Source organism: Beta vulgaris, chromosome 6 (genome assembly GCF_026745355.1).
Source record: "Beta vulgaris subsp. vulgaris cultivar EL10 chromosome 6, EL10.2, whole genome shotgun sequence".
NCBI lineage: Eukaryota > Viridiplantae > Streptophyta > Magnoliopsida > Caryophyllales > Amaranthaceae > Beta > Beta vulgaris.
Window position 1 is genome coordinate 24,619,826 of NC_079207.1, and position 13,033 is coordinate 24,632,858.

The window sequence follows — 13,033 nt, forward strand, 5'->3', positions numbered from 1 at the left end:
CTCCCTTCTTAGCTCTAGGTTCTAATTTTCCCTTCATTTACATGATAGTAAACAGTAGAACCACAAACTCTCAACTGAGAATAATCTGCAGGCTTACCAGACCATACCTCATACGGTGTTTTGTAGTCAATACTTGTATGAGGTCCACGGTGATCAGATAGCAAGCTGTACTCACAGCTTCTACCCAAAATCTCCTAGCGAACCCAGCATTTGAGAGCATGCACCTTGCTCTCTCCAACAATGTCTGATTCATGCGTTCTGCAACTCCATTATGTTGTGGCGTGTTTCTAACAGTATGATGGCGAGCAATCCCTTCATTTTTGCAGAATTCATCGAACTCAGACCAACATAACTCCAGATCATTATCAGTTCGCAGCCTTTTGACCTTCTTTTCAACTTGATTTTCCACTAAAGCCTTCCATTGCTTGATATTCTTGAAGGCATCACTTTTATGCTTCATCATAATTACCCAAGTCATTCTTGAATAATCATCAATCATTGAAACAAAATACCTGTGATCCCCAATAGATGCAACTCGGGAAGGTCCCCAACAGTCAGAATGGATATAATCAAGAGTACCTTTCGTTGTATGAACTGCCTTTGGGAACTTGCTGCGATGAACCTTCCCAAACACACAATGTTCACAAAACTCTAGGTTCTGCACCTTGTGCCCACATAGAAGTAAGATCCCTTTTTGACAGAATTTGCATCCCTCTTTCACCCATGTGCCCAGCTCTTGGTCAAACTCCTCCTTGTGAATCTCAGATGATGCAACAGCAGCAGAACCTGTCACAGTATACCCCTGAAGAATGTATAAGGTACCAACTTAAATACCTTTCATAACCACCTTTGAACCTTTATAGACACACTCATAACTCTACCTTCACCTTGAAAGCTGAAACCCTTGCTATCTAGAAGACTCAAAGATATCAGATTTTTTGTCATTAATGGAACATGCCTAACTTCATTCAAGGTACATAATGTACCATCATGAGTCCTCACCCTGATAGAGCCTATTCCAACTACTTTGCAGGCATCACTGTTGGCCATAGACACAACAAGAATGTCACTCCTTTCCGTCCGCCAAAATCAGACGCTAAAAATGCGGAATCGGACGCTAAATAGTTTAGCGTCCGCCAACGGACACTAAAGGGCTGATGCAAAACACCTGGTCGCTAACTCTCCAAATCTCGAAATTAGCGACCGCCAAAAGCAGTCACTAATTAGCGACCGCCTTGGCAGACGCTAATTAGCGTCCGCGAAAAGCAGTCGCTGATTGGCCTTGGTAGTCGCTAATTAGTGTCTGCTGTTGGTCAACATTATTGCACTTCTTTTTTTTTGCTTTTGGTTAACTAGTTAGCGATCTAAGTCATTACATTATTGCACTTCTTTTTTTTTTTTTTTGTGGTTAACTAGTATTAAATGTAATAGCTTTTTGCTTTTAATTAATTGATATTAAATGTAATAAGATATGAAATTATGCAAATACCATACTTCTTTTATCAAGGCAAACAAATTAATTAATTCAATTATTATTGATAATAAATGTAGATACAAGTATAAAAATAATTCTAGAACTAAATTCTAGTATACTTAGAACAAAATCTAATACAAATCTCATATAATTACATGTAAACTTTAAACTCCACAACAAAAATCTGGAACTCAAACGCAAATCTGATAACCCTGCAAATCAACAAAAACAAAGAAATTAATGAAATTAACCAGAAAAAAATAATTATTAACAAGAATCAAATGAATAACTAAATAAATCTAGAACCTATTTTTCCCTAACTAAATAAATCTAGAACCTATTTTTCCCCAACCCCACCCGAGCCAGCCTAACCCACCACCTAGCCCCCCATCACCCACCCGAACCCATCACCCAGCCAAAATTTAGACAGTGGTGTGATTGTGTTTTCACAAACTTTAAAAGTGTTGTTACCGCACATCACAAGTAAGAGATATGGCAGCACAGCAGGCCCAGCTTCATTGGATAAAATAGAGAGATCCACATCCACTTATATATATAGCTCATACGGGAAATAACTGTGTAACAATTTCTTAACTAATTCAAGCTACTTTGATGTCGATCATTTCAATAAAGTTGTCTTCTATAATATAATTGATACATACATTTGATGCAAATTTACTTAAGCGTCAAATTGCCCCACATATCAAGCCCTAAAATGTCCAATCTAACAAATTTATAGAGACATATTTGACATACGCTCCCCAAAAGACAACAATGAGAATTGATAAATATTACTCTACACATTGAAATCTCTATATTCCCACTGAACTAAAGGTACCTAAACCACAATCAAAATACAAAACTATATTAAAAGAGAATTGTGATTTCCATACTAACAATAAAAATGGGAAGGCATGCTTTAGTAGATAAGAAAAACAATTGATGAATCTTACCCTTTAACTGTATTGATTTTCATGCCACTGTAGTTGACCACAAGTCTAAGTTTCATTCCAATATCTTCCCTGCATAGTACAATCCACATGAATGATGTTAACATAATCTATGCACCACTTAATGAAATTGATTACATGCATTTTGGGAACAATGCAAGTAAATAACATGCTAGTGATATGCTTTATATACTATAGACATGCTGCTCTAAGAGACAAGAAACAATGTGTGTCGATTTCCAAACACTAAAAGACACCAGTAACAGAAAAAAAGACTACCTGCATTAAGTCAAGGTTACACACAGTCAATCAACTTGTTTTATAATCCAAATATTGTGTAAAAAAAGATATTCCAACAACAATAGAAAAACTACAAAATTTTAGGCCATATTTTACGGAAAATAGAATCTTGGAAACCAGAAAGGTAAGAAAATACTTACGGCTACTTGAGCCAAACATGCTTCTTGACCAAGGTGTCCAGCAGATCTAAGAGTATAAAAATTCCACGATAAACCTGAGCAAAATTGAGTCTAAGACAAGGTTCATTGAGAATTAAGAAAAAATATAATTGGCAACATATCTTAAGTCAGCAAGACTATAAAATTTATCACATACCTGTAAAAGTGTAGGTCCAAAGGAATATGCATAGATAAAAGACATACATACATGCATTATCCATCTCTTTCCACCCAAGCCCAAACCCATATCCCCCTAAATTAGGGTGTTCATTAAAGTGTATTTTCTAACAATTTGTTTGATTGGCAAAAAGTAATGGGTATTAATTATTATACCAAAAGCATAAGTGTCTATAAACGATTTGTTTTTTAGATGCAGCTGCTTCCCTGAGGTTTGGAAAGGAACCTTTGTCTTCCACAGAGAATCCGACAGATTCAAATTTAGAGATTTCTTATGCTTGCCACTGTACTTCCAAGTCTGTCCAACATGTTTCCAGAATGGGGTTGATGATTACAGTGTATTGCATCTAGAAAGAAAGGAACATCAGGTGCTTTTAGGAGTAGTAATCAGGATGACAACTCCAACATATGGTCCTCTGTAGATCAGTAGATGCGTTGGTGTTAAAAAGACTTCATGTCATGGGAGAGGGACTTTGATGGTTTTTTAAAAAGTTTAAATACACATGATCAAACTTATCAAGGGAAGCCTTCCTTGAAGGGTTTTCTAGAATAAGATGCTTCCATCTATAGTGGTTGTTTTGTTAGCTGTATGGTTTCAACTTTCAACTCACTGTATTATATCTTGGTAATATAATTTCCATTTACCAAAATAAAAGGCCTCAAAGTAAGGAAGTTTATGAAATCTTACAGAATCTTGAATTATGTCTCTTCCTGCCCACCAGAGGAATATTCCAAAGCCAACTACAGGTAAGATTATTGCCAGCAACTGCATAAGCACGAAATAGAAAATCAGATCCAGTGTTCGTATTAAATTCAGAGTGAAATGGACACGCATGAGATGTCGTACAACATTGAAGTAAACACTCTAATGAACCTACACTGTATGCATCTCTTCCCTCCTTAATAGGGGCAATATTAAAAACATGATTAAGCAGATAGGTATCATATGCCCCTGATTAAACACTCTAAACCCACCCCTAAATTGATTTAAAAATAAACTATACAGATTGATTCCTAAAAAGCGAAGAACGAAAAAAAAAACGAACAACTGATTTCCATAAAATACGAAAATTCATGCCCAAAAAAATAAAACCAATTAGCCGAAATTAAAAAAACAAAGAAAATCGAGAAAATAAACTACATAATCAACAATCAAAACTAAAAAAAAGAAACAAATTTATTAGTTAAATCTAGTAGGAATACCTTATTTCGTGAGATATGAAAGAAAGAGAGAACGAAAATGTGAGATAAGAGTGAGGAAGAGAGAGAAACGTGAGATGAGAGTGAGGAAGAGAGAGAGGCGTGGGTTAGGGTTGATGAGAATAAGGTCGACTGGACGTTTTTTTTTTTATATACCTCTTATTTAGCGTCCGTCCCTCGGACGGTATTATAACTAGACGGACGCTAATTAGCGTCAGTTTAAAATAACGGATGCTAAATCTCAAAAAGCGGACGCTAATTTGCATCTGTCGTTTACCGGACGCTAATTTTTAATTTACCGTCCGCTTATATCGTCGGACGCTAAATTCAGACGCTAAAAAGGCGGATTCTCGTTGTGAGAAACATTGCCTCCATCTATCTGCTTGTAAGTCGAAAACCACTCCCTACATGAACTAATATGATACGACGCCCCTGAATCAAGAACCTACATATATCTACAATGTGACTGGCTATTAACTACTAGGGCCAGATCTTCCTCAGAATCACCTCCAATTTCTGCTAGAGCAACAGAACCTTCATTCTTGTCCTGCTGCTTCTTCTTCTTAGGACATTCATTTTTCCAGTGTCCCTTCTCCTTACAGTAATTACAGATATCAGTAATTTTAGGACCCTTAGAATTTGAATTTTTAAAGTTCGTCTTCTTTTACCAATTTCTTTTGTCCCTTTCCTCCAGTGACTACTAATCCAGATGCCTGATTCTCCGTACTAGAACCAGAAGCCTGATGACGGACCTCTCTAGTATGGAGAGCATATCTCACTTCTTCTAACGACAGACTATCTTTCCCAACAATAAAAGAATCCACAAAATTCTCATATGATACAGGCAAAGATACCAACAATATTAAAGCAGCATCCTCATCATATACTTTAACATCAATATTTCGCAGATCTAGCAAGATAGTGTTTAATTTATCTAAGTGATCTCTTAGAGACGTACCTTCCTGCATACGCAGGCTGAATAGACGTTGCTTCAAGAGCAACTTATTGGTTAGAGATTTCGTCATGTATAAACTCTCTAACTGCAACCACAGACCATCAGCAGTTTCCTGCTCCGCAACTTCCGTAATTATGTCGTCAGACAGACACAACATAATTGTTGAATGCGCCTTTTCCTCCAGAATTTCCATCTCAGCGGTAACTGAATCCGTTGCCTTCTTTGCTTCAGTAAAGCTCGCATCTTGATTTGCCACAGACTAAAACTATTCCTCCCAGTAAATTTATCAATTTTGACATTCATCCTAGACATCTTTCTCACACAGATCGAACACCAAAGCTTTTGATACCAATTTGTTACAACGGATGTGAGAGAGAAACAAATAACGAATTCAAAGGCAATAAAAACAGACAACAGAATTACGTGGTTCACCAATTTGGCTACATCCACGGCAGGAGAGAGAGAATATTTTATTGATGATGATGAGAGGAATACAAAGTTACATATGTTATATAGACTATCTTAGTCGAATAAACGACCTAGGGTTAATCGAAAATTTAACCCGTCTAATAACAATTAATGAAAATACGCGTCGCAACTTATCCACAAAACCGCGAGTCGCGGAATTGGCCACGAGTCACGGTGCTGGCCGCGAGTCGCGGTGCTGGGCGCGAGTCGCGGTCAGCTCTCGTCGGCTCTTCGTAAAACGATCATAACTTTTTCGTTTCTTAGCAGAATTGGGCATAAGACCTATCGTTGGAAATTTCTTGGAACAAACTATCACCTCCAATTTGGATCACATCAAAATCATTTATAGATTGAGAGATATGTGCATTCAAAGTCAGCCTTATGTCATTCCGGCCTTCTTCACGCATTCTAGCAAATACCTTCAAGCTGAGGCATCATTCAGGGCACTATTCTTACAACCACATAGATTTAGGGACAACGATTTATTTTTCCTCACAATATAATTAGAGTTAATATAAAATGTTGCTTCTAAAATCACATATATTTCGAGGCAACCATATAAATTTCACTCAAAAAGTAATTAGTAGCAAAATCTTATTTTTCAAATAATGATATTTAGATTCAATTTGAGACTATGATGAAAAGTGTTTAGCTACATCGAAAATAATATTATTTCATACATTTTCAAACACGACAACCTATATGAAGTAACCATGGTAAAATTGAAGAAGTAAACAAACAAATTTCCTGGTAATTGAAGATTTATCAACCCTACGTAATATTAGTAATCAAAAGCGAACGAATTGTTTGTAAAGTGTCAACTAAATAAAACTCCCTAGGCTTTACAGCAAGCTGCAAGCCCAAAACTAATATAAACGAATAAAATTACGAAACTAACAAAGTGAAACCAAGTCAACATTGGTCTAACATAGTATAACAAACTGCTATAGATAACACAACAAAGTGCATGTCTGCTGAAGCAAACAAGTAGACCAATCAACACTAGAAGCAGAACAATACAACAGAACAGCAGAACCGTATGACATCAGAATAGCAACACATGCAATAGTACAACAGCACCACCAAATCAGGATCACCAAATTAGCAGCAGCGACAGACACCATCAGCCAAAAAACTAACAGCAAAATATAGTAATAGTAAGATGTCAGCAGAGTTCTTGGAGTATATGTTGGAAATTTGTCGCTTTACAAACAAGAAAGTATTAGAAAACTATACTACCTATATGCTAATATTCTTAGTTTCTATAGAAATTTTGAGAGCACTTCTTCTAGAATGTGATTAAAGTCCAAGGTTGATTATAACATTTTAACCTATCCTGTCACATAAAAAAATCGACGTTTACTTCACTCTAACCACAATATTACAACACATAATATCTTCCACATTTTATTTTCAACCAATAATTTCAAAGGCACCACAATAAGAAAATAACTATTGCTTATGCATACTGCCAGCAATAGGTCCAAATAGAGTGAATAGTGTGTACTTATACAACATTAAGAATCAAATTGCAGCAACAAATAAACAAGAACAAGTTATTAAGCCCGGACTATGCCCAGATAAGAAATAATTTCATTTGTTATTATAATAATCTATGATAATAATGTAGGATTTTAAGTACTATAAACAGAATTTCATGAATCTATTTCATAAGTACTTAAAACAGGATAACATAATAGTTTAGAATTAACCTTTGAAGCGTGAATTCCACAAAGCTTGTTATAACCCGGCGAAAGAACCGCAACTGTGATTCCTCTACTTGGTCCACCAACCCAGATCAACACTCCACCAATGCTAGTTGGAAGGAAGAAATTCTTCTTCTTCTTTAATGGACTTCTGTGACTTTTAGAAAGAATATGAGACAGAAGAATAATAAGAGTGATCTAATAATATTCTTATGATTGTCTAACTAAATATATAAGCATATTAAGGTTATGAATATCTTCTCCTCTCTCCTCCTCTTGACCGGCCACCCTAGGGCCTCTTTTGAGCTCTAGGTTTTCTTTTGTTGATCCAAGGTTTTATGTCTGACCTAATATGATCCATTATATTGGGCTTCGGACTTATAATTTCCTAACACGAAGTTCTATAGCATTCTCTAGCAAGACGTATAGACGACCCAATATAATGAATTTATTATCTCCATAATACGATCCATATTATAATTAGTAATTGCAATAAGGTCGAGGACATAATTCCTTCAATCTCCCACTTGTCCGAGACGAGTGTGCAATGTTTTAATTCCTCAAGTCTCTTAGTGTCTTAATTTGATAGTATGATCATATTTCTATATCATCCATACTAGTATTCAAATTAATCCTTGAAATTCGAGTTCGAATTGACAAACAAATGATCATCAAATGATCCATTTGAGCACGACCATGCATTTTTCAATTTTCACTCTTCACGGGGCCAAGACACCTATCTTATCTCATATAGGAGGACCTTTTCAATCTTGTGGCAACCAATACTCCACGCATTCAACTTTTAGCACAACCCGAATGCTGCCTTTGTAGTCCCCTTTTACGGCATGACATTTGACAGTATCAAAGTTATACCAATCATTAGGCTAAGTAGTGTCCCAGTAGTGTCCCACTCGTGTCTTAGAAATCTACTAATATAATTTTGAAGATATAAAATTTCTAAATAGCTGCAAAAAAGCGCAAAGATAAGTGTTAAATAAGGCTTTACATAACAGTTTTGAGGTGCACAACAAGAATGTCAGCCTTTAGCGTCCGCAAAAATCAGACGCTAAAAACACGGAATCGGACGCTAAACATATTAGCGTCCGCCGACGGACGCTAAACGGCTGATGCAAAACCCTTGGTCGCTAATGTTCCAAATAGCGTCCGCAAAGTGGACGCTAAAAATTTAGCGTCCGATGTTTTGCATTTAGCGACCGCTTCCTTGGAAGTCGCTACTTAGCAACCGCCCACCGCAGACGCCAATTAGCGACCGCCTGGGCAGTCGCTAATTAGCGACCGTCATCAACAGTCGCTAATTAGCGACTGCCTAGGCGGTCGCTAATTGCCTTGGCAGTCGCTAATTAGCGACCGTTTTCAAGCGCAGCCTGTTTTTTTACTTCTTTGTACTCCCATCTGAAATACTACTTGAAAGTCCATATTCAACTCAAAGAAGAAGGAAGCAACCGTTTCACAGACCCTACTCTTGAAAGCTTTTTTCTTTTAATTAATTGATATTAGTAAGATATGAAATAATGCAAATACAATACTTCTTTTATTAAGGCAAACAAATTAATCAATTTAATTATTATTGATAATAAATGTAGATACAAGTGAAAAAATAATTTGAGAACTAAATTCTAGTATACTTAGAACAAAATCTAATACAAATCTCATATAATTACATGTACACTAGTTTAAACTCCGCAACAAAAATCTGGAACAAATGGGCTTATGATAACACGATTTGCCCCTTGCTGGACACACAAATCAAAAGCATCTTTTATAGATGGATCTGCCAATTCCTGAACAATGAGAAAAGACAAAACATGGTTAGGAATCAAGATGACAAGCTCAGTGTAAAACAGCAAAGTACCAGAATTAGAATATAGAAATGCATGTACAATTAACAAGCAAACTTAATTCTAAAGTTTGGGTGTAGACATAAATGAATAGCGAATTTCATTGAAAGTTCTAAGTGATGACCAAGTATCAGTCCGCCATATTCCTCAACACACTAGAAAGCTAATGAGATGTTAGCTGCCAAGTCCACTCAACAATTTCATCTCCATTTGCAAAATAAATAGCATTACAATGTAATAATTAACAAGGTAATTACCATATGAGCAGGCTCAACAATGGGGTATCCAGTTCTGCTTTTAAACATTAGCACAAATTCATCTGCAGTATATGAGTAAGCACACTTATATAATAACTAGAGTATAAAAATAGTTGCAACAATACCCCCCCCCCTTTCAAAGGATACATGTACAAAGAAAAAAAAAAAACATAGAAGCATTACTCAGTAAGATATTAGACTCTTTCCGGCGAGATCCGTGATCCACGATAATCACACCATCCTTCTGACCCACACCAAAGGCACCCTCATGCACGCTTTTCTGATCCATAGGAAAGCACAAGCTTGGTGACAGGCGCTTAAGTTGAATACTTTTTGGTGGTTTAAAAATTCGAGGTGCAACTTCTGTACGACTTCCTTTTGCTGTTGGTAAAGACACCGGGCTGACCACCACAGAAGAAATAAAACAAGGTGATAAGAAAGTGAAATTATTTGGATAGGAAATGAAGAGTGGCTATGTTAAAGTGTCTCAAAATTTAATACTTTTGAAGGTGAACCCACTGGTTACAGGATAAATACCTTAACGACATTTAAGCTGCTGTTAATCCTGCTTATCATTTATTCATCAGCTGGGAAGAGAAAAAGAATGTATAACATCAAACTTACATAACTCCCTAGAAGAGAGGCCAAACACTATTTAGCCAGCCAACAAAACAAAATTCTGGTACAAGCTCAACAGGATCAAATTAATTAGTTCAATACCAACCCTAAGTTCAATGGGAATGAGGCAACTATCCTCTTAAACCTAGTAAATACCAAGGTGTCACATCCAATTTACTCAAAGACACCAACCGCATCAATCAGAACATTCAAATTTAGATAACCAAGTGGCAGTGATTAGAGCACAAAAATCACCACAAATCAGAATGAGAAGAAGAATATGATAAAGCAAAATATAGCATATCATTAACTCCAATATTTTTTTAACTCAGCAGGTAAGAGATCAAAGATCAATTCAATCCACAGTCCACTATGCAGTTCATCAATCGCAAAAAACACCAAAAGGATACGCAAGTCAATGTAAACAAGAAATTGGACAGGACACGACGATAGTTCCATTCCACGGTCAAACCCACCCACCCGGCCACCCCCACCAACCCCCTTCCCCCAAAAAAAAAGAAAAGAATGGACCCAAAATCTTATTGCTTCAGTCACAGAAATATTGTTTCAATGAGCACCTAAAACATAACACATCATCATGAAGCCATTCCTAGTAAGAAGTATACACCGATTTGTGAAACACCTGATGGAAGATCTAACCCCATAAAGTCCAAAGCTTTCTCCTCAAGCTTATCATAATCAATATACCCATGAGTTAAATGTCCACCTAATGGAAGATCTAACCCCATAATTCTATCATGTGGGTTTAAAACTGCTGTATATACAGCAATATTTGCTGGACTACACCCCATTTTCTAGGTTTAATCTGTAACATTCAAGTGCTCCTTGATCAATGTGTTCATTAAATAACGATTTCCGGGCATACCCTCTGAGTATTTGTTGGTTAAAGGACTTCCTAAAGCTTGAATTACTGCAAAATATGTGAAATTTTCTGACGCAATAAGTTCAATTCCTCTACATTGACGACGGTTTTCTTTTTCAATGAGAAAACGAAAAAAAACATACGAAAAAATAAGGATTCGAAATTACAAATAGAAAAAAGAGAGGATAAATATGGGGTTTTGAAGGAGAATTGAGAAATTAGCAAAAAGAAACTAGATCTGAAACAACCCACATAAAAAACCCAAAAAAATCACTAACCCTAAAACGAAAACCTGCGACATTGGCTCAGAAATCGATCGAACCTCCTTCAAATCAGAGAAAGTGCGGGCTAGAGTTGTGCTTCTTTGATCCTCATACGCCACAAATGCAAAACCTTTGGACTTTCGCCATATCTTCAAAGAATTCAATCAAAAAACAATAAATTACTAAACGAATTGAAAATTTGACGAAACAGATAAATTAACGAAAAAAATTGAAACAGATGATTTCGTACTGGGCAAAGACAACAAGAAGATCGCCTTCAGTGAGATCGTAAGGTGCCGCCGACGAAAACATAAGCAGAATGGTGAGAGAGAAAAAAAATAGATAAGAACTTAGAGATAGGGTTGGAAATAAGTGGGTCGTGATTTTTGTTGATGACCATTGAATACCGTCCGTTAAGGTAGACGGTAAATTTGTACAACGGACGGTAATTACCGTCCGTTTAAAAGTCGGACGCTAATTCTATAAAAGCGGATGCTAATTAGCGTCCGTCCAAAAACGGACACTACTTTTATAAAAACGGACGCTAATTTGCATCTGATTGGGCCGGACGGTAAAGTCAGATGCTAAAAGCGCGCATTCTTGTTGTGGTGTTATCCAAGTCAATGTAATGTAAATTAAACATAACACCTGAAGAAAGTGTTATGTTTGCCAGAGAAAAGATAGTAGTCATTTATAATACACGTTATGCCGCTAGATAACATATTTTGTAAACAAGTGCTATGTTTGCTATTTATATGACAAATTAAGAGAAGGAAAATTTAACACTTATCTTGAATAACTGTTATGCTTTCTTATAATATATATATATATATATAACATATATAACCTATAACTATTATCTATGATATATATGTTTTTAAAAAAAATCAAATTTATCATTTCATGCATATATTAGCAGTCGGCGTTGCAGCACGCGGCACAATAATGTCGTATAGTACAAATTGTTTTTTTTTTATACAGCACCTGTACCTGTTGTATAATTAATACTCAACCCATATGATCTTACAACCAATAAATTAAATATGATATTCCAAACTTTCAAAATTCTTTATTTCACAAAATAATTCAACTAATATTCATAATCCTAAACTTAAAAAAAAAACTACTATATATACATATCAATATTAATCTAAATCATAAACAAGATCAAATCTAGCCTATAGCCACATCCACATGATATCAATATCCAAATCCAAAAAATATAATGTATGTCCAAAAGTGGATAAAGGTCAAAAAAATTAGGCGAAAAGTTAGAACTCATTTATGTTTCGTGTTGGTCTTCAGCATATGTAATTCACAACTCCCTCAATTCATCAATTTTCTCCTGAGAATATGTTGGACCAATGCCTTGATAGTACTACAATAAAGCAAGGTAATTACAAAATAAGTATTCATATATAAAAACTTGAAAAGTAATTAAACTTTATAATTAATCATGCACAAATTAAAAGGAAACAAATAAGAAGATGAATGTTTATTTTTCCCCAAAGATTGAAGTGGGAGTAGTTATTAACTATTGAGACTAAAACAAAAGTATGCAAGCCCGATGAGTCCTAATTGGTGCACACAATTGTTTTAGGTCATACGACCATAAGGGACTTCAGAAAAAACACTGACCCAGTATCTCGAGAAAGCTCTTCTTCATGGCTTTAATGGCATGACGCAAAGTCTAACATCTTCTTTCTTGGTATATTAGCTAGCAATGCTTTTGTTGCTTGCTTTCCTGAGGAAATCTACTTTAAAC

General features: G+C 35.8%; 1 protein-coding gene and 1 long non-coding RNA gene across 4 annotated transcripts; both read right to left on the reverse strand.

Annotated features, from left to right (window-relative positions):
* Positions 1-1,484: 1,484 nt before the first annotated feature.
* LOC125498326 (uncharacterized) lies at positions 1,485-4,666 on the reverse strand. Its single transcript, XR_007275244.2, has 4 exons — positions 4,263-4,666; positions 2,865-3,825; positions 2,428-2,496; positions 1,485-1,686 (listed from the first exon to the last, which is right to left on the reverse strand). It is a non-coding gene; the product is annotated as an uncharacterized LOC125498326 (long non-coding RNA).
* A 4,252-nt stretch (positions 4,667-8,918) lies between these two features.
* LOC125499082 (sirohydrochlorin ferrochelatase, chloroplastic-like) lies at positions 8,919-11,678 on the reverse strand. 3 transcript variants are annotated; one of them, XM_048647527.2, is made up of 6 exons: positions 11,519-11,678; positions 11,284-11,417; positions 10,042-10,091; positions 9,688-9,905; positions 9,505-9,566; positions 8,919-9,190 (listed from the first exon to the last, which is right to left on the reverse strand). In XM_048647527.2, exons 3-6 carry the CDS (start codon positions 10,050-10,052, stop codon positions 9,083-9,085), a joined length of 399 nt encoding a protein of 132 aa, XP_048503484.1. In that variant the 5' UTR covers positions 10,053-10,091; positions 11,284-11,417; positions 11,519-11,678; the 3' UTR covers positions 8,919-9,082. The 3 variants fall into 3 exon arrangements, 2 of the variants coding, with proteins under 2 accessions (XP_048503484.1, XP_048503483.1); XM_048647526.2 differs by having other exon boundaries at positions 10,006-10,091; XR_008969942.1 differs by lacking the exon at positions 9,505-9,566.
* Positions 11,679-13,033: the final 1,355 nt, after the last annotated feature.

Coding starts and splice junctions, on each gene's coding strand:
- LOC125499082 (XM_048647526.2), bottom strand. CDS start 10,052: ATGTCGTTAAGGTATTTATCCTGTAACCAGTGGGTTCACCTTCAAAA. Junction 9,567..9,687: donor AGAGTCTAATATCTTACTGA/GTAATGCTTCTA, acceptor CATATACTGCAG/ATGAATTTGTGCTAATGTTT. Junction 9,191..9,504: donor TTGTTGAGCCTGCTCATATG/GTAATTACCTTG, acceptor CTCATTGTTCAG/GAATTGGCAGATCCATCTAT.